At 37.2% G+C, this 24,155-nt stretch overlaps 1 protein-coding gene across 3 annotated transcripts in view; it reads left to right on the top strand.

Annotated features, from left to right (window-relative positions):
• Positions 1–24,155, top strand: part of LOC132113052 (connector enhancer of kinase suppressor of ras 3-like) — an 84,744-nt gene that overhangs the window by 26,229 nt on the left and 34,360 nt on the right. For all 3 annotated transcript variants that reach the window (XM_059520853.1, XM_059520852.1, XM_059520854.1), the window contains exons 2-8: positions 4,982–5,145; positions 17,318–17,520; positions 18,612–18,699; positions 20,180–20,221; positions 21,651–21,770; positions 22,320–22,379; positions 24,032–24,100. In XM_059520853.1, the coding sequence (XP_059376836.1) occupies positions 4,982–5,145; positions 17,318–17,520; positions 18,612–18,699; positions 20,180–20,221; positions 21,651–21,770; positions 22,320–22,379; positions 24,032–24,100 (746 nt within the window). The remainder of the gene's footprint in view (positions 1–4,981; positions 5,146–17,317; positions 17,521–18,611; positions 18,700–20,179; positions 20,222–21,650; positions 21,771–22,319; positions 22,380–24,031; positions 24,101–24,155) is intronic.

Here is a 24,155-nt window from a genome sequence, read left to right as displayed (position 1 = left end):
AAATGTTTAATTTTTTTCTTCACCATATGTTTTGTAACCTAATGCTTTTAGCATGTGTAATTATTTAAATGCATAAAAACAACTTAATTTGTTAATTTTTTTCCCCTCTGAAATTCTGTGTATTTAAATTTTTCTGGTTATCAAATGAAGGCATAAAACATTCATTTAATTTATCTTTTAATTATTGAAAATTAAGCAAACTTTTTATTTTTTGATAAACAAAGGGAATTTACTATTAAAAATAAAACATGGAACAAATGTTGCATGATTATTCCTTAAATTATGTTCGTTTCATTTTAATAGTAGTAGTAGGCTATGTTCATTCTGATGAACAATAGTAATAGATTTCTGGCAAATACTTTTATTTTGACGGGTTTACCTTTACAGTTCTGTGATTGTGATACTACTGTGTATGTCTATGACGCTAGTTTTACTCAAATCAAACGGTCAGATGCTCATGAAGTGACTCTCAGTGCAGTTCTGGAGATGTTGTTCATGTGTTTACATTCTCATTTAGTGAGAGGGAAGACACTGAAATCACCTCTTCCGTGTGTGTAATGAACGAAGACGTGCTTCTGCTCCATTCATTAACACAGACACGCAAAACATGCAGGATTCATATTTAAATAGACTTTTCAGGCTTAATATTTACAGATATTAGTCCATATCGTGATTTGATGTGAGTGCAATGACCTACTTTTGATTAATTCATTCAAAATTTGATAACGTGACATTCCACGTTAAACTGTAAATTCCGTGTTTATCACTGGATTCCGTGTTTCCGTCTGCGTTTTCTGCATGCCTTAAAACCGAGGTATCTCCATATAATGGAGCCAGTTGTCCTTTTTTTTTTACTAGTTCTGTAGCCTTTGGGCTGGCTGCGGACGACGCCATGTTTATGAGACAACACGGGAGGGGAGGGCGGACAAAATCAAGGAGGCGGGGGGCGAGCTAAGCACAGAGAAGGCAAACAAGCAAAGTGGCAGAATCAGAATTAAATATTAACAATATATCGATATATGCGATATGTCAAAATCCATATCGTGTTTAAAAAATATCTCGATACATTTTAAATATCGCCCACCCCTAATTCATCCAAAAATGAAACATTTCTTTCTGCAAAAGAAGGAATTTCAGACAGGTTTCACATGTCATGAGTAGGGCTGGGTATTGTTCAAAATCTTTCGATCCGGTGCCAATTTCGATACCTCAGTTTCGATACCGGTTCCTAACGATACTTTTTTCGATACCATATGTTTTAAAATCCATTTCAACATCAACACAAATACATTAAACACAAAACTTTTATTTTTCACCTTAATTAAAACAATTCTGGTAACACTTCACACTCAGGATAACATTATTAATACAACTGGTTGTGGTTTTTGGATAGGGGTGCGCAATTCAGGGGCGGACTGGGACCAAAAAGTTGCCCTGGACTTTCTGGCCCACAGCAGCCCACCACATCATAATGCAATCACCCCTGTTTTGATGTCATTTATTAATTTAATATTTAAGTAAACAGTTTGGGGATTTTAACCAATATAGCAACTGATCCTCCGTTGAAAAAAAAAAGAACAGCAGCTGTTCATTTAGCGACTCCTAGTGAGCGATACATGCTCATCAAGACACAAACATTCTTCTAGAACTCACACTTTGCATTCAGTTAGCAGATTCATACGAATCATGCATGAACTAGAAGTTTATAAACTCGAACGATAGCTTTTTGTGCTTTACAGATGAACTTGAAGCCTTTATTCATTCGAGATGTTCAATAATAGATAATCTTTGGCTCGGTAATACAAGTTCATGATCCTTTTAGTGAACCAATGAGTCAATCTTTTAAAATAATAATTTATTTTGTTTAACGAAACCAGTGTGGAAACCAGTGTTTCACAAACTGGATAGATCTGAGGTGCAGGGCTCGCAAAATCACTATCCTGATGTCCCAGGGCTATTGTGTTTTCCAGTCCGATGGGCTATCGTGAATAGTGATGTAAAATTCCTAAGCTGCTTCGCGTTGTTCACTCGTTTGAAGGGGTGAAACGGATCGTAGCTGATCGTTTGCATTTGTTTCTAAATATTGCTGATTCAAGCATTTTAAACAATTCGCGTGCATTTGGAGTTTGTGCTCACTCATTGAAAGCATGCGCTTTTCAACCTGCATTTCAGACAATGCGCGTACAGAAAATGAATTCATCTTTCGCGTATCGTAACTTCTGAATGAACACATACACACACAATTATATCAAAATAATTGTCTCTGCAAGTATTCTCGTAAACACAGTCGGCTATGTTTTAAGTGAACGTATACAGTGGCCTGCTGCTTAGAAAAATTCGCTGTACCGGATAAATCTGTCTCTCTCTCTCTGTTTTTTTAGATGACGTGAAAGGGGGCGTGTTTTTCGAGATACGCAATGGAGTAGACCAAACTAAACAGGGAAGGGAGGGCAAAACACTCATTCAAACAGGCTTTGGTTGCAATACTCCTATCGCATATGTTGCACTTTGCTGACTCGGCATCCACTTTTATAAAGTGTAGCCACACTTTACACCTCTTTGGCATTGTAAAACGGAAACGTTTTGAGAAAAAACAACTACAGTTGTGTTGTGTGACTGCGAGTATTTTCAGAAATCCTCCCCGTCACATCACGTGGTGGTGGACAGCCAATCACGGCGAATTTAGGTCCTTACTTGCACGTATGCTACAAGCTCACACTGACATAGCCGCTTGGCAAAAAAAAAAAAAAACGGCTGCTTGGCTTTTGGAAAAGAAATTTGGCACCGAAAGATTAATAATTTTTCGATACTCATAGTATCGAAGTTTTCGTTCGATACCATAAAGGCATCGAAGTTCGGTACCCAGCCCTAGTCATGAGACTGAGTAAATTACATAATTTTATATATTTGGGTGAACTATCCCTTTAAGTGGGTCAAAACTAAAATTCTATAGTAGGGATGGGCGATATGGGCTTGAAAAAAATATCACGATTATTTCTGGTATTTTTTGTGATAACAATATCAATGACGCTAATTCAGAAAATGTTATGCATCCACTAAGAGACAAAAAAAACCCTGTTTCTTTAGAGAAAAGCATTATCTTTCCTATTTTTACCCTGGTGTTATGAGCAGTACTGAGTACACATGTAATATAATGATTGTTTAATTCATACTGGAAGCCGGAGGGCACCCTTGCGCAGAAACTACACATATGCATCGCAGAAGTAATTCATAGTTTTTAGTCATGAGCCCGGAATATGAACTTGGTTCTGTGTTTTTTTTATAATGGTTTTCTTTGGGAAACCATTTAATTTGTAATTTTGTACGTTGTGTTTATATTCTGGGTTCATCTGCTTGCCTGAACACAGTATGCATCATCAGTATTGGTTCATACACATGCAAAACTGTGCTGCTGAAGAACATTTATTCAAGGCTAGGTCACTGTACAGCCCTGACCAAACCAGTTCTAGACTGTAGAATGAGCTCCTCGTTTTGCGATATACTCCTCCTCAGTTTCACGTCCTTTTTCCGCCATATTGCTCTGCACCATTGCACACAAAAATATGTCAACAACTAGGCTTTATTGTTATTATCGGGGGAAGACTAATTCTTATTGTGGGGAGAATTTTTACCGGTATATCCCAAACCCATCCCTTTTCTCAATTACATTTAATATACATTTAAACTATACCTTTTCTTTTAATTGTAAATGATATGCAAATGTCAAAAACATTACATTTAGTTTGCATGTAAGTATACTGTTTCCATAACAATTACTCTTTAAAAAGAATGCTGAAGTGTACTTCTTTTGCACAACGAACCGTTCACTGATATAGCCGAGTCTCAACTTTGTTTGAGTTTTCCCAAGATAAATGGAAGTAGACTGTGTATTGAATATTAAGGTCAGTGATTTTGTCTGGGCTGTCAAGCCGTTGAGTCTGAGGGCACAGGGCCAGACCATTGCAGCTGCTCTTTCTGTAGTGCCTTTGACTGGGTGAACACCCACCCCCCTCGTCCCACAGGACCATCCTTCACCGTCCTTCACTGCTGCTGCAGCCTGGGTGACTGAGTGCATTGTGTATCTGGGTGTAGGGCGCTCTTGTCAACATGTCAAGAGTCAGACATAAGTCCCGAGCTAGATCAGCAAATCCTTGTAACCGAGTTTCATTTGATTTACATAAAAAGGAAACAGAAGCAGGACGTACATCAACATTTGCAAACAGATCAATGCGTAAAGAAACTGAACAAGGCATAACAAAGCCCTGAAGAATCCTGCTAAACCAGTCTGCTGACATTAGTTTCCTTTGAGGTGTACTTTCTGTGAGTTAGTAGGTTTGCTGTAATTATAGTTGACCCTTGCAAAAAAAAAAAAACCTGTCAATTGTTTAAACAGCTTGACACACATACACACTCAGGCAGGTGAAAACAACATGATGATGGGGTCTGGAAACTCTCTACACACCTGTTGCAGTGTCAAGAAAAGAAGCACAGTTTTAAAAAAATCATACTGCTTTTTCCCTACATATCTTACCGTTTGTATTTATCTTATGTATACTGCTGTTCAAAAGTTTAGGGTTGGGAAGATTTTTTTTAATGTTTTTAATAAAAAGACTTATTATACTCACCAAAATGCATTTATTTGATCAAAAATACGGTAATATGAAATTTTACAATTTACAATTTGATTGTTTTCAAATGTAATTTATTCCTGTGGTGCAAAGCTGCATTTTCAGCATCATTACTCCAGTCTTCAGTGTCACATGATTCTTCAGAAATCATTCTAATATGCTGATATGCTGATCAAGAAACATTTAAAAAAAAATCTTTTCAGATTTTAAAAGTCATGTAATGTTTTCCAGACTTTTTCAGCATTTATTTGGAATAGAACTCTTTTTAAACATTATGTCACTTTATATCAATTTAATGCATCCTTGCCCAATATAATATATGCATTTATTTTCATTCCTCTTTTCATGTGAAGGTCTGGATGAGAGCCTACAACAGTATGTGCACAACTTTGAGAGAGAGAAGATTAATGGAGAACAGCTACTGAAGATCTCCCATCAGGACCTTGAGGAACTGGGTATTGCCCGCATTGGCCACCAGGAACTGGTTTTAGAGGCCGTAGATCTCCTCTGTGCTCTGGTAAGTGTCAATATTCACATTTACTGTGGCTCTAAATGATTGACCTATTTATGACATATTTAAGGACTACCAATTTAAGCTTTACTTACTAACCAATTTTACATTAGGTTTCTTTTACTACTATGTGTATACTATACATAAGCATTTGATACAATTACCTTTTTCTGCATATATACTGTTTAATTGAACTTAAACTTACAAGACCTACATATAATTATATTGCAATGTTATTACACTTCTGTGTTGATTTTAAACCTAAATTTAGTCTTAAACCTACCCCTTCCTCTAAACTAAGCAAAGAAATTTTAATAAAGCTAAACTTGGCTCTTCAAGAGTTTTGTATAGGTTCACAAAAAGTACATTTTTATCAAAAGATTAGAAAAAGAATAACAAAATGAATTGTTCACCCTTATAGCCTATTCACTACCACTGGAGCAATTCAGACCTGAAGTGCCAGCATGTTTTTGCCAGTCCACACTCAGCACAAGCTCTAGTAAAGCTACTATTACAGTCAACACATTTTGCCAAACCACATTTACTGAGAGCAGACAGCACAGAACGAAGAGCAGCTCTCACAGGAGGACACATTTTGCTTTAAACAACTACTATGTGTAAGAATATCCCATGGATCCATTCAATAAACTTCAAATAAAAAAAAAATCTAAAGGCTTTTCTGGCACACAAATATTGGTCGAACAGAATTAATTTCTTCCATTGACCTGCTAATTTACAAACAGGTAGTTAGTCACTTGCTATTTGGACACGTTTGAGGATAACATGTTACGTGCACTCGCTTTTTGGAATAATAATGTTGTTTACTACAGAGAACAGTTTTTGAAAAAAGGAAACAATTACATGAGAGATGACTATGGATCAGACAGACTTTGATGTCTGTAGGGGGTAGAAAATACAAGGACCTGATATGAACACATGGACATGCTTAGAAGGTCTTGGCTGCTTTGACAGATGGTCGTGTCAATGCTTGTAAATGATACAGTACATCCCAGTGTCCAGCACCGAAAGCTATAATTGGGCCCAGACCCTTAGGATCAAAGCAGGCAGTGGCCACAAATCCTCAGGTTTTACCTTTTTCTTGTAGTCTTCCACTTGCGGTTTTTGTAGCTTTTTATTTCCTTAGTATGAAGAACATTTTAGTAACATTCAACATTAAACACTGAAAAATCTTTTTTCCACTAGAAAGAAACTTTTGTGGTTCCATGAATGGTATAGAACCATAGAGCCCAATAAAGAACCATTATTTTTAAAAGTAATTTTATAGGCACTATTCCAAATACCTGAGCACAGAATGTCTGATTGATCAGTTGCAATCAAGTATTGCGGAGAGCCGTGGAATAGAATAAAAGCATGAAATATTCAGATAAAATAATAAAGTAATATACTCACAGAATCTAAGATGTAACACATTATGTGAATTGCATCACAGTAAGAATTCTTGTAGATTTAATGATTTAGAATTAAATGATTTTTCCAGATCATCTACCTGAACCTTATTCATCAGTTTTGTCTGTAATTCACAGCAGCCTCTTCGATGGAAAATTTATCCTATTGTCTCATATATCTGGAAATGATATTAAAGATACTCAGGCCAAGTACTGGAGGCAGAAAGTGCTGTGTTAGTGTTACCAGCACTCCAGATCTCTCCCTAATGGGGTGTCCTGAAGTCTATTTCGTGCTGAACAGGAAGCAAATTCCTGCCCCCATCTGTGAGAATGTCTGTTGTGAACTTTGTCTATGCCCTGATGGAGGAAACCAATCTCTCATTTCCTACAAACCATGTCAGGTGTAGGTAACCTTACCATTCAATAAATACAATCCCCAAAGCACTTTGGGGAGTTATAACATTGTCTAACTTCAGAACATATACCATTTTTGATCATTTAGTTGTCTAGTATTAATATTAACTCATCACCAGTGCTGATATTAATGTTGATTTGAGGACCTCAAGTCATGAGATGGAGCCATGTGCAAAAGGTTTATTATTAATGTACATTAACAAGACAAACAATAAACATAAGGATACAAGGAACATGGAGCAAGTAGACAGCAGAACAAAGCACTGACAGAAAAACAAGGAAAACACAGGTATATAATACAAGGGGCTAACAAGGAGATTGTGGAGCTATAGCATTACTATGGAAACTAATCAGGTCGCTATACTAACAAACACATCAGATGAAGGGAGCAAAGAGGCAAACCAGGAACTAAAGACAGGAAGGGAACACAGAAACAATAGGAACACAAAATAAAAGTTACTGAACACACAAGATGGGGTAATTTAATTAGATTGTAAGAACATATTAACTCCTAATCTTGAGAACTGTTCAGAAGAAGTTCAGCTTAATATAATTAGTTACTATATTAGTTTTTTCTATTAAGTTCATTGAACTTTCAGTTATGTTTAAGTGAAATAACTCATTTAATTTAGTTAATTTTACTGTTGGGTTTTACAGTAAATCTGGACAACTATTTAACAGGAATTACTTTTTATGGAGCTGAAAATATTTTTACGGAACCATAGAAGATCTGTTCCTCAATTTGAAGCTTTTGTGATTCACAGGACAGCTATTACTAAATATAAATCGAATAGCTTGCTGCTTAAAGAAATAGTTCAGCCAATATTACTATTAAAATGTGATATCTGCTTTTACACGGTTAGTGAAAGCAGGTGGACCAGAGGTTGCACCGTAAAATTAAGTTCATATGAGAAAATTATTTCATATGATTTTTACAGCTTAAAATGTTTTGCTTTAGATTTTACATCAATTAGGATGTAAGACATACATAAAGCTCTTGCGTTATTGACATCAACCCTGGCACAAGACGCCACATTTAAAATTTGATCATCTGCAAGCAAAAATGGTCATACTGTATTAGAAAAGTGATGAGGGAGAGGGAATACATATCCTTTTTAGACAGATACTCTTGATGTAGACTGTAGATTTTTATTTTTAATCAGGACAAAAAGGGGAACAGTACTTTTCCAAGTATGAGGTTTGCCAGACCAGGGGGATCACTCTAGTCTGCAGTTCAGATGTGTCCTTTCCAAGATATTAAAAGTGGAGCACATGGGTATGCCAGGTTTAGCAGCTAAATCAAGCAACACACGTTTTGCCAAACAATTTTAGAGTCTAAATAGGGCTGTGAAATTGTAAACAGTCCAATTGCTTTACATCATCAAACACTTGAGCAAGGGGTGTTGAATTTGATACACCAAGGATGGTACTTCTAAACGTGGATAAAACTGCACTGTGTGCAATACAGTCTCTTTGCTTTTTGCTGCGTCTACTGGACAAGCCTTCATTCATTGCATGCCAGAGGTGGATAGAATTTGCCTACCTCAAACAAACTGTACTGAGGCAAATCATGAATAAAGTTTAGTTTATAAATTAAACAAGTTTTGTAATTCAAAGGCATGCAAGGAAACCAAAAATGTGGAGCAGTGGAATGCAAACTTGTGTTGTTCATATCCATCAGGTGCTTCCATGTGCACATCTCATAGGCGTGGAATGCTACCAGAAGACATTTTCACTGCTGAAGCAATAATCAGTTTAGTGACATATTCAATGTATTAGTCATTGAAATGAATGAATGAATCAATGAATGAATGAATGAATGAATGAATGAAATGAAAGTTGTTGGTCAGTGTATCAGACACCGTTGCTTTGTGCCTGGCTGTTTTTCAACTTTGTGCCTTGCTGTTTTTTAAAACCTCACACCATGAGTGCTGCATTTAAGACAGATTGTCAAAACATTTTTTTAGAAAACAATACAGTACCGTGTTGTATCCTGTCAGTTGTGTTGTGTCAACTGTTTAATTGCATGAATGCAGTCTGTGTGTATGCCTCTAATCCTCTCCAAACAGTGTTAAGCGCTGCAGCTGCCACATACAGTTATCCACTCTGTCAGTTAAACCTTAAGGCATCATCCAATATGCCATTGTGACGAATCACAATACTGAAAATACTGAGTTTCTATTTCTGAGTGGTTTAGACACATACCCATATATAGACTATTATCAGGTAAGATGTAATATTGAATTTAACACTGGTGAAAATGGGGCTCAGCGACAGACTTACAGTCTTTACTGTGGCAGGCACTGTAAAAAAACCTTGCATCCTTCAAAGAGTTTTCATGGAGTTTTTGATAACTAAAAGTTATACATTTCTATATGCTAGAATCTATTGAATGTTCATGATGTTGTTAAGCCCCAAGTATAATTGGTTTTTATGCAAACAGTTACTTTATGTATGAATGCGAATCATTCTTGTCACCTTTATTTTTCAAGTCACATTTATTTATATAGTGCTTTGGGAGAAACCAGGCTCAGTCTGAGGGCCAGGTCTCCTCTGGCCAGACAAAACCAGCAGTTCAATTCCAGGCTGCAGCAAAGTCAGAAGAATCATCTGTTTCCTGTGGTCTTGTCCCCGGTGGCCGTCTAGGAGACAAGGTCTTTACTGTGTATCTGTCTCTGGGGTGCATCCTGGTCTCCGCTGACAGTCAGGGCTATTGAGGTAATCTCTAGATGCTGATCCACCATCTGGGCTGGATACATACTGGATCCGAGTGACTGCAGTGACCTCGGAATTTGAAATTGACTAATAGTAGCAAAGATGCAACAAGTACATTGTGTGTTATGGGAAGGGTTCCCGGTTCCGGTTGTTCTAATTAATGCAGCATAAAAATCTTTTAACGGATATGAATATTAGAAATGTGTTAGTGTTTTATGTGTAAGCCAGGATAAAAAGATAGGTCTTTAATCCCAATTTAAACTGACCGAGTGTGGCTGCCTCCTGAACAATGTGAGGTAGGTTATTCCAGAGTTTTGGTGTTAAATAAATTTCTAGGTATTATCAAATTGCCAGAGTTTTGGGAACTCAGCAGATGTGGAGGATAATAATGTTGTAAGAGCTCGTTCAAATAGGTGCTAAACCATTTAGGGCTTTATAAGTAGTAAGCAAGATTTTAAAATCCATATGATGTTTAATTGGGAGCCAGTGCAGTGTTGACAGAACTTTGAAATTGCATTTGAAATTGATGATGGATAAACTTAAACTACGACAAATTGGTCGTAATTTAGATATATTTTTTAGATGGAAAAATGCAGTTTTATATGATTGATATAACTTACGAAAATTAACCATGGTTTTACTACAAATAAAACCAAAAAACCATGGTTACTATAGTTAAACCATGGTAACCACAAATTAACCATGGTTTTGCTATATTAACCATGGTTTAACCATGGTATTAGTAGTAAATCTTTGGTTATACAAATGGTAGTAAACACGCCAAAAAACCATGGGTTACTACAGTTTTACTATAATAAAACCATGGTTATTTTTCGTAAGGGATGTGGCTTTCGATGGAAAGAATACTATCAAATTGCACACCTAGTTTCCTAACTGATGACGAAGAATTGACAGAGCCATCGAGTCTTAAACAGTGTTCTAGAATATGACGTGGAGGTTTTAGGTCCGATAATTAACACCTCTGTTTTTTCAGTATTTAGCAGTAAGAAATTACTTGTCATCCAGTTTTTATATTGAATATGCATTCTGTTATGTCGCGTTTCCACCAAAATTACCCGGAACAATTGTACCAGGAACTTTTCCCCAGGAATTATTTTCCCCCGCCAGACCTGTTGCTTTCTGCGTTTCCACCGCGGTCTAAAGTACGTGAAGATTAGTCTGGTGACTTAGGTCTGTGCGCGTTTCTCAATACAAAAAGTACACGAAAATTTCGGACTTGCATCCTCGGTAGTTTGGACTTTGCAAGTTCGACTCGGGAGTGTCATGTCGCGCCGACGCTAAACCGGTAATTCTGCAAACAGCAGTGTACTTGATAACATCAGTCAGCTGACCATGGCTACTGCAATTTTCATCACTGTATATACAATAAAACGAAATAGGTTATCAAATACCGCTGCCTCCTTTTGTTTTCATTTGAACATAATAGCTGCAGAAATGTATTTAGTTCAGGGAAATGTGTATATATACAGCCATTATGAAACAAAATATTATATCAATTGCCTTTTTTAATTTTCATTTTAACATATAGATAAATTAAATACAGACCAAAGATTATCTGTTATATTTACCCAAAACGAATTATATTTTATGTTTAACCACTAAAGAGACATCAGAGCCAGCGGCAAATGTCAGAAGGACTAGCCGAGTTGAGACTGCTCTCAGTGGATACATGAACACTGAGCTCCCGCTGATCGCGTGGAGCTCACCATCTACGAGATCGGCGAAACACATTTTTAAATAGGCGCCGTCTTTGTAAATAAACAGCAGATTTGAGTTTTAAACCTGAAATACTTTTCAAATTACATTTCATGACACAATAACAGTAATATTTTGAAAATGATCTGAATAAATGGAGGTTGAAATCACAATGCTGCATATGCACAGTACTGAGCCTTGAGGTACTCCATAATGCACTTGTGATCGGTATGATACCTCTTCATTCACTGCTACAAACTGATGGCAGTCAGATAAGTATGATTTGAACCATGCTAATGCACTTCCACTAATGCCAGCAAAGTTTGTCCATTATCCGCGTTATTTCTCTCCAAAACTTATAACCAATAAAGATGATGTTATACTCATAAAATACTATAAAACAAAGGCCCTGCCAGTATTGCTATCTTGTGGACAAACTAGTTAATAGTGCAAACATTTTTAAGGCTGAGATTCGGATGCGTGAGCTTAGAAAACCCTGTATCAGTAGTTTAAACTAATAGGGTTTAAAATTCATGATTTCAATGTGAAAGACATGATAATCAAAACCAAACAGATGTTTTTTTTAGCAGAATATCTGAGATACAAACTGTAAAGGCACAGTCCTATTCTGGAAAAGGGGGTGGGGAGCAGCAGCTCATTTGTATTTAACGGAGTCATATGATGTTGCTAAAAATATATTGTTTTTGCTTATTTGATGTAATGAAATGTGTTTTTGCGGTTTAAAAAAACAAACACATTATTTTCTGTGCGTTGTGATTGGCCAAATGCCTCAAAGTGTGTAAAGAAAATGTTACGCCCCTTGCCATACTGTGATGTGTGTTCTGGTCAGAACACCGGCGTGACAAGACAATAACAATAAAGCCCATTACAAACGAGGCATTTGTTGCATCCAGTGAGGACATAATTACGGATTATAATGACTTATACTGTGTTTTTACACGTTGCGTTGCATCATGCTGCATAAACATAAAACTATATCTGCATTTGTGTTTCGGAGAAACGACAAACAACAAGCACTACTATACAGTACACACTGCTCAAAACCCGCGTTTGAATCATCTATTGCGAATCCTTTACATATTTATATGTACCTACAGACTGTGAAACAGAACAGCCAGCATTGTAGTCTTCTCTACCAGGATCAAGAAACAGTCCTCCATAAAATGTGCTGCACACATCTGAATATTAGGGTTAAACTGTTCTGGAACAGTGTTGTAAATACAACTTAACCACTGATTTCTAATTGTGTCCTCTTTTGAAAGCCGTTCCAAAAAGCCGTTTTAGGAAGGTGTGGACGAGTCTGAACTTTTATAAAGAATATCTTTTTGGGTTTGAGACTTTAGTCTTTGCAACTTTAAAGATCTTCTGTATGCACCAAGAGCTTGTAAGATTCCAAAGAGAAGGGAAAACTTGAAAGTAACTTGGTTAGGGTGAGAGGCATCCTTGTTGATGTTCCTTGCCCTGCCCAGGCAGTGCTTGTGATAAATGTTCTCAGTGGTAGTTAGCTGGGTGCTGGTGATCCGTTGAGCAGTTGTCACCACCAGCTGGAGTGCTTTGTAATTAAATCATAGCCTTTTCATTTTGATAATCATACTAAACCATGTTGCGATTTTTGTTTCGATTTTACTGTGGTGATGGCGATATTTACATCACACACACCGTATTTATACCCTAGCATATATAAGTAAAAATCAAAGTATCCTTTGGATTTACAGTAGGGCTGTGCGATATGGACAAAAAAAACCTATTGCCCAAGGGTCACACGTACTCAATCTGCAGTGCGTATACAGTAAGTTATGTGTACGCAGTTCAGAAGCAGCAACGAGAGCGCATAATTGTAACGCGAAAGCACATTAAAATAATGCGCAAGCGCGAATCTATCCACTCGCACCAGTGATGCGCGGGTCAATGTATTAATAACCCGACCATCTTTTTCAACTAACCCGCCCGCAACTCGGACCGCAAAAAAATAAAAATAAAATATTGTACCCGACCCGCTTCCTGACCCGCATTTTTAAAAAGCAGTAAATGCTCATCGTAGCGTCATTGGGCCATAGGAACGTAGGCAAAACTAACTAGGCAAAAAAAAAAAAAAACACTTAATATATTATAATTTCTAATGTCTATTTGTATATTTCTGCAGGTTCAGCAGACATTGAGGCTCGGGTTTGTTCCGATCCGAGCTCGTGAGCGTAAAGCGCGTTTCTGAATATCCCGATCCGCTCACTCATTCCGTGGGGTCTCGCTCAACCCAGAATGGCCTGCTGGTTCGAAAATATGCAAGGAGTCATTTTATTGTTTAGTAATAAACTGGTGTTTTCTGTGTTGCTGCAAAGATGAAGTTGACAATGCAGACTCGCCATGAACGCCAGAGAGAAATGCACATTTCATATGGATTACATCATCAGAGAGTAGCCCATTTATTTTGGTTTGAATATTTTCGTTTAAAAGAAGACATTTCAAGCTGTCTGTAATATATAGCCTATATTTCTCAAATCTGAGGCACACGCTGAGTTTAGTTCACATGCAAAGCAAGTGATCCTGCCGGCGCCTTATTACATTGTCTGCTAGGCTATATATTTGCTTCTTATTTATTAAATACGGGCAACTGATTGATAAAACATTGATCAAAATTAAGATACAATTTATACAAAACGAAAATCTTTTAAAAAGAGTTTTCTGTAAAACAAAACTTAATGTAGTTGTCAAAATCATGTTTTACCAAAAACAGCGACGTTGCTCCACATGCAGTCTTCTTTGCCGCCTCTATCTCTACGTGCAGACTGAGCTCATGCGTCATCTTCATGCCAGTTATTCAGCCAATAAAGTGTAGGCCTATGTATTTCAAAAATGTGTCTAGTACTAGGACCCGACCGATCGCGACCCGAATATCATTAAAAATATTTTTGGATGACTCATAAGCGCGGGCAACCGCGAACGACCGCGGGCGACCGCGGGCACCCGCTCATTTTGGTTCAACCTGCGCATCACTGACTCACACGCAGATTTCCTTTGCTCTGTTAACAAAACCAGATGGGCATGCTCAGATCATGTATAAGGATCAGATATATGCTGTATAAGGATCAGATATATGCTGCCTTACAACGTGTCTCCTCTCGCTCAACCTGTGTCCTGTGCACTCACAACTCTCTCTGTGCTCACGCGCAAGATATTAAATCTTTTCGCACCTTTCTATTTATAACCTTTCCTGTTCTCATCTTTTTACTGCGTGCAGTGTGAACGTTCTGGGCCCGGTTCCCCAAAACGTTCTTATCGCTAAGTAGCTCTTAACCTATTCCTTAACCTCTCTCTTAACCTTATGGCACGGTTCCCGAAACGTTCGTACGCTAAGTATATCTTCTGTAAGTCATACTTTCGTAAGGTTGGTCTGGACCATTCGTAGCTCTCTCTTAGCGTTATTTGAGCTCATGACGCTACTGTACAACAGTCTTTAGAAACCAGCGCAGCGAAGTACAAGTCAAACTATGGTATGTTGACAATTTTGTGGCTCAACAATGATTTTCTGTTATTTTTTAAGACTCATAATAAATTATGTTCGCAATGGATACAGGCCTATTTATGAAGTTGACTTTATGTGGTTACAGAACTAATAAGGTGGTAATTAGCCTAGGCTTTTTCGTAATGTAATTAAAGGGAATTGGCAATCATTTTTTTGATAATTAAAATCTGGTAAACAATTTGGCTCTAAATGGCTAAGATCTTTAAATGGGTAAGCATGGTGGTGTCCAGTAAGCGACCAACTATGGCAGCGATCCAACGTGTTCTTGTATTGAATCAAAGACGGATTCGGACTCGGAGCCGTTTAGTCCATGTCAGTTTTTTTATTCGGCAAAACTTAAGCCCTTTTGACATTTTGCCTGACGTGGCTATATTAAAAAAAATCCCCTCCCAAGACAACTCATTGTGGAGCAGCTGGACCTTCCCAGACCTGCGCTGGCCAGACTAATGCGGCGGAATTCTGCCTTAAGCCCTGAAGCCCATCCATCAGTGAATGATCAGGCGTAGGCTACTTATCGCGAAAGGAAGACGCGGCCATAAATGTGCAGGTTATAGTGGACCATAGGGGTGTGATATCTTACCTGGTGGCAAGGTCCAGCAACACTTCAAGTTCCTCTGACGAGAGGCTTGGTGCCCTTTTTTACGTTGCTTCCCCAGCATATTTTGTATCTAACTCTCTCTCTCTCTCTCTCTCTCTCTCTCTCTCTCTCTGTTCATTGTAGATAGGTTGCTTTTTATTAAAAACATAAACCAATTGCAATCAATACCGCATTAAACAGAAGTAACTGCAGCTGCTTGCCAATCAATTCTAATTGTAAAGTACCTTGCCATTAATATTAAAGTGTATTATATAATTTTTATAAGTCGTTAAACCCATGTCAAGAAGCGGCACAAGTGGCACAACGGGATGGATGATTAGCGAGGGATACCCGGTTTGTCTTACCGTCACAACATATCGTGTGAACATTACTGACCCTTTGATAATTTAATTTATAGTCTATATTTTACTGATAACTTTAACTATGTTACAATAAATGTTACTGTAATAATTTGAGGAATGTTTCATTTTCATAGAACATGTTGTCTTTCTTAACGCTGTATTGCACCTTCGCGTAAAAGTGATAGTGATGGGATTTATGGCTCTTTGAGGGGATCCGGATCTTCGCGATCCGTTCCTTTCAAAGAGCCGTTCAAAAGAACGGCTCTTTTGGCTCTTTTTAAATATTTAGTCAGTTTTAAGAAGCCAGCTTGGGGGCATCTCAGTTTATCCTGGAAATAATCACTGGGAGGAATGATGAGGTGAGATTTGTGGCAAAATAATTAAAACTCAGATATCACACACCAATATCTGAGTTTGAATTATTCTGAAATATTGATTATTACCTCATTTGTCATGTGTGGACTATATTCCATAGGGTTGCACAAATCCCTCTGCTTAGACAGTGACATCACTATTTTGGATTTACCTTTAGTACAAAATGTGTGTTTGTGTGTGTGTGTGTGTAAAGCTACGTTGACTTATGTTATTCATACAATACCTACTCAAATAAACATCAAAAACAAAGCCGACTGCAATGAATTTCTGTGCAAAACAGCTTTTACTACAAACACTTTCACACAAGAACATTGTTATCACACAAGAACATTTTGATAGAAAACTAAAAATATTTAAAGTAGATAAAATTCTAATAAATAAAATGGAAATGTCTACATACTACATACTATTACTACTGTAAACTTTGCAAATAGGACATCAGCCCCTTCAAGTCAATGAACAATAACAAAGTGGGCTGCAATGAACTTGCACAACTAATAACTAATAACATAACGCTATAAAGGGTTGGCCTGCGCTGGGTGCGCCCCTCCCCCTATAACTGTTCTGTCTCACGGAGGAGCTCATTTGTGTGCATCTGTGTGAAACACGCATAGGATAAAAGAACGACAGAAAGAACGGCTCCCCTCCAGCCGCGACTCGGCTCCCATCGTTCATGTTTATGAGCCGTTCAAAAGAATCGTTTCGTTCGCGAACGTCACAACTCTAAAAAGTGAAAAATCGATTCATGAGCAATCGATGCCAACTAATTCAGCACCCTGACTTTGGACAGCGCTCTTGTAACGTCGGACGTAAGAGGCAGCGTGCTAAGAAGCTTCCTAAGGGACACTTCGGGGAACACACTTAGAAACATAAACAACTTTGGTAAGATATATCTTTCGATGTCTTCTTAGCGCGCTAAGAGTGAACGTTATCGGGGAACCGGGCCTTGATCCGTTAACATGGGCTCGAAAAAAAAGGCTTCGCATCACAGACAGAGTGTGTGTAATCGCACAGCCCTAATTTACAGTAATAAATAATTTACACTAAATGTATAATTCTACGTCTTCCTCAGAACTATGGTGTGGAGACAGATAACTTGAAGAACCTGCTGGTAAAGATGAGAGCTGTGACCAACACCCTTCACATTGCAACATCAGAACGAAGGAAGAGCCCTACGTATGAAAGCAACACGTCTAGCAAGCTCCCAAATGAATTCTTGTCCTCTGTGGTTGAACTTATTGGAGCAGCCAAAAGCCTCCTGGCATGGCTGGACAGGTACAAACATCCCTATGCATCATTTCTTTACATATTTCTGTATTGCGTATTTCTGTCTCTGTTGCTTCTTTATTCATGGGGATGTATAGCATGTTAAAGGGTTATGGTGTGTTGCACATGGATGATTTATAAGGGGTTTTTACTTTTAAAGCTGATGTTAACCCACTGTAAGGTCATATATTTCACTGCACTTAGATTTTTCCAGACAGGGCAGACAGTTGAAACCAGATACAATCCGCCTTTCTTTCCTAACCCTCTGTGCACAGATAACCACATCTTTTTCATGAAGGAGAGATTTTTGTGAGCACAAAAGCTGTTTAAGTTTTGTGTAGGATTTGCTTCGAAATAATGTACACTCAGAAACTGCTAGTAAATTCTCATATAATTACAAGGAATTATAAGGCAAGTAAGAAAAGTTGAAGACTAAAATTATTTTCTTGCAAATCATACTCCAATACTCTTTGTTTAATTCACAAATCTGAAAAATCAACAAGGCAGCTACTCCACAAACCACACAAATGATCCTTACACAATTCCTAAAGGGTTGACCAGAGACTGTACAACATAGGCTGTCCACTTGTAAATATATATAAATGGGAGAAATCAAAATTGCGGCTTGGAGCCATATCAACATATTCATAACATTAATCAATCCATTGAGATTTCGGTGTGTGTGGAGTTCCCTGGTGCAATGACACAGAAATGGATACCAAGTGAACAATAAAATGTAGTATCTCTTTATTCTTTGTAGATTATGTTTTTCCCCTTTCATGTAAATAGATATATTCTTAAGGTACATGGTGCGATTGTTTTGATCTGTATGGGAAAGAAAGAAAGAAATGGAAACTGACTGTGCTTAACGGTTTCATAGGGAGTTGACAAAGTAGCATGTTTAATTCCAGCTGCAGTTTTTATGACCACAGACATAGAAACTCCAGGCACACGGTGATGGAAATAAAGTTCTTTGCTATTGTAGGCCTCATCAGAAAACCCTTCACAAAGAGTTTGTTGTCCTGTCCTGGTATTCATTTGATCTTCTATACAGTGTGAATATTGTAAGGTCTTTTAACCTTTGTTTCCTCTGTCTGCAGAACTCCATTGACAGGGATCAGTGATTTCACCACCACCAAGAACAAAATCATTCATTTGTGTCTGGAACTGACCACTACAGTGCAACAGGTCAGTACAATGACCGATCCTTTAAATAATATAGACACGCTGAGCATGCATGTTCATTGTAAAGCTCTCATGGGTTTTCCAGTGGAGCTGGAAAGCTGGAAACTGTAGCTAGTTATCTAACCATATGCTGTATTGCAGTGTTTGCTTTGGGGGGTTTAGTTCAAACAGTAATAAGCAAACCCCCAAGACATCAGTAACAGGCTCTGAGTTTACAGCATCATTAAATAAGCCAGGATGCTCTTTTAAAGTTGGCCTCCAGCATTCCTTCATGCTATCTTCATTGCTTGTGGTTACATGCTTTCATATCTGCCATAATCAGAGATACTTCAAGATGGTTGAAGCAATGCATGGTGTTAGGATGTTAGTTTGATATACAGTATATATTCTCATATACTTTCTCCTGTCAAATTCTTGGCTAATATTCAAAGATGTTTGGATGGTTAAATATTATATTTTAATATAGTTAATATGAGAAGTTTTTTGGCATTGACGGATTAACATTTATCAGAGGCAGAGTTCAGTTCGGTCACATTGTGGACATTCCAAATTTCTTCCAAGAACTTGTTTTTGTGTTTTCAGACAGTGGTCTAAGAGTTTTTCTAATGAGAATTTGACATTTTGACAGCTCAGCAGAGATTCTTGTTTGGGAAATGGAATATTCCGTAGAATTGTGACTTCATGGCTGGGGTTTCATAGGTCTTGGCTGTCTATGGTAGTTGGGATACTTATTAAACTCTCAATTCTTGGTGTAAATGGGCCTTTAGGCTAATGTAAGTGTTTAGATAACCATTCAGTGCTTCTGACATATCCGTCTCATTCCTAGTCACGTGAAGCTCCAAAATATGATTATAAATGTATGAACTATTGTATTGGACTTAAGACCCAAGTCACTTTGAGTATACAATAAAATTTTTATGAAAATACAATCTACATCAAATATGGTGATACAAACTCACATGACATGAAATCCAATGAGGTTTGCACTCTAGCTGATGTGTGTCACCATATTTGATGTAGTCTGTGTACTAAGTGTTGAATATCATTGGATAAACTGTTCCTTCAAAGCTGGCATAGCAAATGTCCAGCAACCTTCGAATATTTAAAACATTAAGCTTCTTTAGATCAGGACTGGTTCCTATTCAGTGTACTTTTAATTTCAGCTCAGTATATGAAATCTTTAGGACATTCCTTTAAAATATATGACATCAAAATGCCTTTATTGAAACCTTCTTTCCATTTTCCCCTTAATGCACCAGATGCTGGTTTTCCATGTCCTCCTCTTCCTCACTTTGGTGTACTCCCACAATGTCTTGTGTAATTATCTTGTCTTGGACTGGACATGGAGATGTAATTCAAGGTTGAAAGCTATTTATTTCAGGCTGGAGGTCATTCACTGTTGTTGTGTCAAGCTCTGTAATTATACATCGTCCCTAAATCTGAGGTTTCAATGTTCTGCAATTTTTCTTTCTTTCTTGCACAGGACTGCACTATCTATGACATGGAAGAGAAGATTTTGGATGTTGTAAGTATTTTGCATTTTCCAGTATTACTTTTTAATACTCATTTTATACAATTTTTTCATGCGTTATTTATTTCTTTCACTTATTTTTTTTTATGAGGACTGTGTGTGTATATGTACTTTTTTTCTCTTTGTATTTTTATATCAAAATGCATTTTATCATACACAAATATATGTAGTAAACAATTTAGGCCAAAAATAATCTAATTATAGATTATTATAAAGTATTCAGAATACATTACTTATAATGTGTAATACATTACTGGCTAGAATGTATTACACTTTCAGTGATAGAATATTATCAATAGGCCCAGCAATGGAAATAAAAACTCTTTTGTGCAGTGCAGATATGTGAGCAAGTACTGGGCATTAGGCAGGGTGAAGGAAGTTTGGAAATTACATGCATGGACACGCGAAGTGTAGGAATAACGGGTTGACAAAATCACAAACACAAAGCGGGAATGGGTTGGGTTCTAATATTTATCTTCTTTATTGTCAAGCAATCACGACAGAAATAAAGGCAGCCTTTTTGTTAGAAGTTTCTAGTATGAAGTTGTCTAGTAGTAGCCTGTCTGCAATACAAGACCAATTTAGATAATTTGTATATTAGGTTATGTTGAACAATAGAGAAGAAAATGTGCTACGCATTAGGACCACCTGGCTGAACTTCATTTGATTTTTCAGATTACAACCTAGGTTTAATGTTGAAACAATTCTAGCAGTAACACATTCATAAGTCAAAGTAAATCATGGGCACTTGCTGCTCTCTCCAGTGTTTCATCCAAAATGTTACTGTTCATTCTGTTTACACTCCTGTTCTCATGCACTGAGTGGGAAATTAAATTAAAGCTCAAATAGCATTCACTTTGTTTATGCAAGCCCAGTGGTTCGATGGACTTCATTTATGGGTTTGGCTTCTGTTGATTATTATGGAATTTTTAAGTAGAACCAATTGATCTGTTTTTTTCCAGGCCTAAATTAAAGATTGCATTAGATCAGATTAAAATAAGTGCTTACATTATTGGTATAGTCAATGTGTTAGTCCACTAGACTCTGGAACACCACCTTTGAGCATGTGTTTTTATTGACATTTATCCATAGCATTGCTTTTTCAGCTGATGGGATGCTAGCATGAGCAGAAATATACTCCAACAATCTACTGTTGGTAATGACGAGCTGTAATTGGGTGGTTTGGAAGAGTAAAGTGGAAAAGGGTGGGTTTTGGAGGATGATGGGTGTTCCAATAGTTAAAAAAAACACTAAATATATAGGTTGGTTGGGAAACCATCAAAATAAATTGTTAGCAGATATTAAATAGACAGTCTATTAATACTCTAATGACTGCTTGTTGACATATCTAGAGACATGTCTTTGGAGATGTTGTTCATCCATCCAACACTATTTTTCTAAACACTCTTCTTCTAAATTGCAGTCAAAGGTACTGAACAGTATTTGTGACCAGACTGTGAGAACCACCTCTGATCCTCTCATGAGCCAGTCAGCATGTCTGGAGGAAGTTCAGCTGACCAACATCAAACCAGGAGAGGGATTGGTGAGAATTATTATTTATATTCATATTGGATATCTTCACTGGAGAGAAAAAATAATAATAATCTCATAACACTTATGCCATTTAAACCCCATAATATATTCTTCCATTTTTTTAATTTAACGTTTTAAATGCTTGATTGATCAATAAAATTAGCATTCCCATTCAAGTTCCAGTCTGTATTGATTGTAATTGCATGAATTTCCTTTAAACATATTTGTGCTTCATGGAATGAAGAAAGTTAAAAGGGTGTGGAATGACTTGCGAATGAGTGAATTATGACAAAATTTTAATTGGGAGGGGGGAAAATAACTTCTGCAAAGTGATTAAGCAGGTTTTTGGAACCTGATAGCAGATTTTTATCCAAAATGGTTACCAGTATTACCCAAGATGGTGTTCCTGGTTGACCACAACCCCAGTGATTACAAGACCTGCTATATTAAACCAGACTCTGTCAGACTCAGAAGACAAAATCAGCACACAGAATATGAATCAGACATATATTTTTTCTGTTGTTTTCATGATTATTTTCTCTGTCTTCCTATTACTCAGGGCATGTACATAAAATCCACCTACGATGGGCTTCATGTCATCACTGGCACCACTGAACATGTGAGTAAGGGCTTCAATGACGAAAGCCTTTGATTCATCACATTTCGCTTTTTGATGCCAATGGCTGAGTTAAATTTAGCCTCTGTGTGCACGTCATGTTCAGTCTAAATAAACTAAATTATGTTTACAGACTGAACAGTTCTAAATAATGCATCTAAAACATATTAAATAGCATGTAAAGATGATGCTTCTGTTAATTTGTAAAACAGCTTTCTTGCTTGTGATACTGCTTACTGATTGTCAATATTCAGATTTAGTGTTTGTCACATTTGCTGTCAGCTGTGCATGAGAATCTCAAGCACACTATGCATTGTGTGGTATTAAAAGGTGAATGTGTGTCAGCACCGATAGCCTCTTGGCAGCAAACAAGACATATAACGCCATTGTGCTGAAACTTTTCTGATCGTAACGCCCTCTCTCTCCCACTCCACTTCCTGTCAATTCACTGTCCCATCCAAATAGAGACTAAAAACAACAAAAAATAAATCTTAAAAAAGGTGAACAGACTGGTTCATGGTATTTTCAGTTATTCAAATTCTGTACAGTCTTTGTACTGTACACATGGATGTAGCCTGCATTCTGATCTATATGTTAGCCATCATAAGTAGTAGATCTTGATTGTGAAGATGTTAATTCTTACAGTATAATTTTTTCTTTTTATTAAAATAACAAAGATGAAGTATTTGTGGTCCCAGGGGTCCCGACCTGTAACCTTTGAACAGGTTAAGTCAGTTTTTAACAACAGATATTTCAGACAATGATGTCAAAATTGCATAACACTTCTCTGGAACTACATTCCCACGAGTCCAGAGATGATTCATCCGCCCCAAACCAGTTGGTGATTAATCACAGTTTGTTCATCACGCTTGCTCGTAATTGTATTGTTTATTTTTCAATTATAAAACAAAAACATCACAAACTTTTATTACAGCAGTATATCACATGCACTGCTGTTATACTGAATTTTAGGCTGTTTCAGCTATCAACTCAAGTCTGCAGTTAATGATATCCATTCTCATAATCAGTCCAACAGTACAACTTTTATGTGACAGTTCATTAAATAAGAATTTAATATCATGTAACTTATGCTTTAGACCAAATTGGTAATTATGAATTGTTTCCACCAATGTAAATCCAAATGAAGCTTCCTAGCTAATCTCAAGATACACCAAAGGCATGGCATTAAGGTACAGTATATGGATAAAGAGAGTTCTTTGGGCTTTTTTAATGGCAGGGTAGAAGCATCATGGCAATATTGAGATAATGATGCAGGCACGTGAAACTTGCAGTTAAGTGACTTCTGTTGATTCAGTAGCCTGATCTCTGTCAGTTCATGAAAGATTCATCAGAAAGATCTATCAGACTGAATCGCACTGGTAACTCCTCAGTTCATCAGTCTTTGTGAGCAATTCGTTAACGCTGCGGCTATGGTAATCACACTTGGGACGAATAAACATGGAATCCTGTATAGTGCTATATGTAAAGATATAATTGTTGATTCCCTAGTTATTTAGAGTTATTTATTTAGTGATTTAGAGAGTTTTTCAGAGATTGTTCTTTTAGTGTGGGAGGCTGGGACAAATTGCTGAAATTGTTTTGACAGACACATCAATATTTCAAGAAAACAAATACTGATAGAATATATCCTCTAGTCCCCAGCAGATATGACACGCAGGATCCATGCTGGAGATGAAGTCATCCAAGTCAATCAGCAGACAGTGGTATGTATTTCTTCACACAATTTCTTTGTATTAAACAGGGTTACATTAGTTGTAC

This window comes from Carassius carassius, chromosome 32 (assembly GCF_963082965.1).
Source record: "Carassius carassius chromosome 32, fCarCar2.1, whole genome shotgun sequence".
In the NCBI taxonomy this organism is placed as follows: domain Eukaryota; kingdom Metazoa; phylum Chordata; class Actinopteri; order Cypriniformes; family Cyprinidae; genus Carassius; species Carassius carassius.
This window is presented reverse-complemented; position numbering and strand designations above follow the sequence as displayed.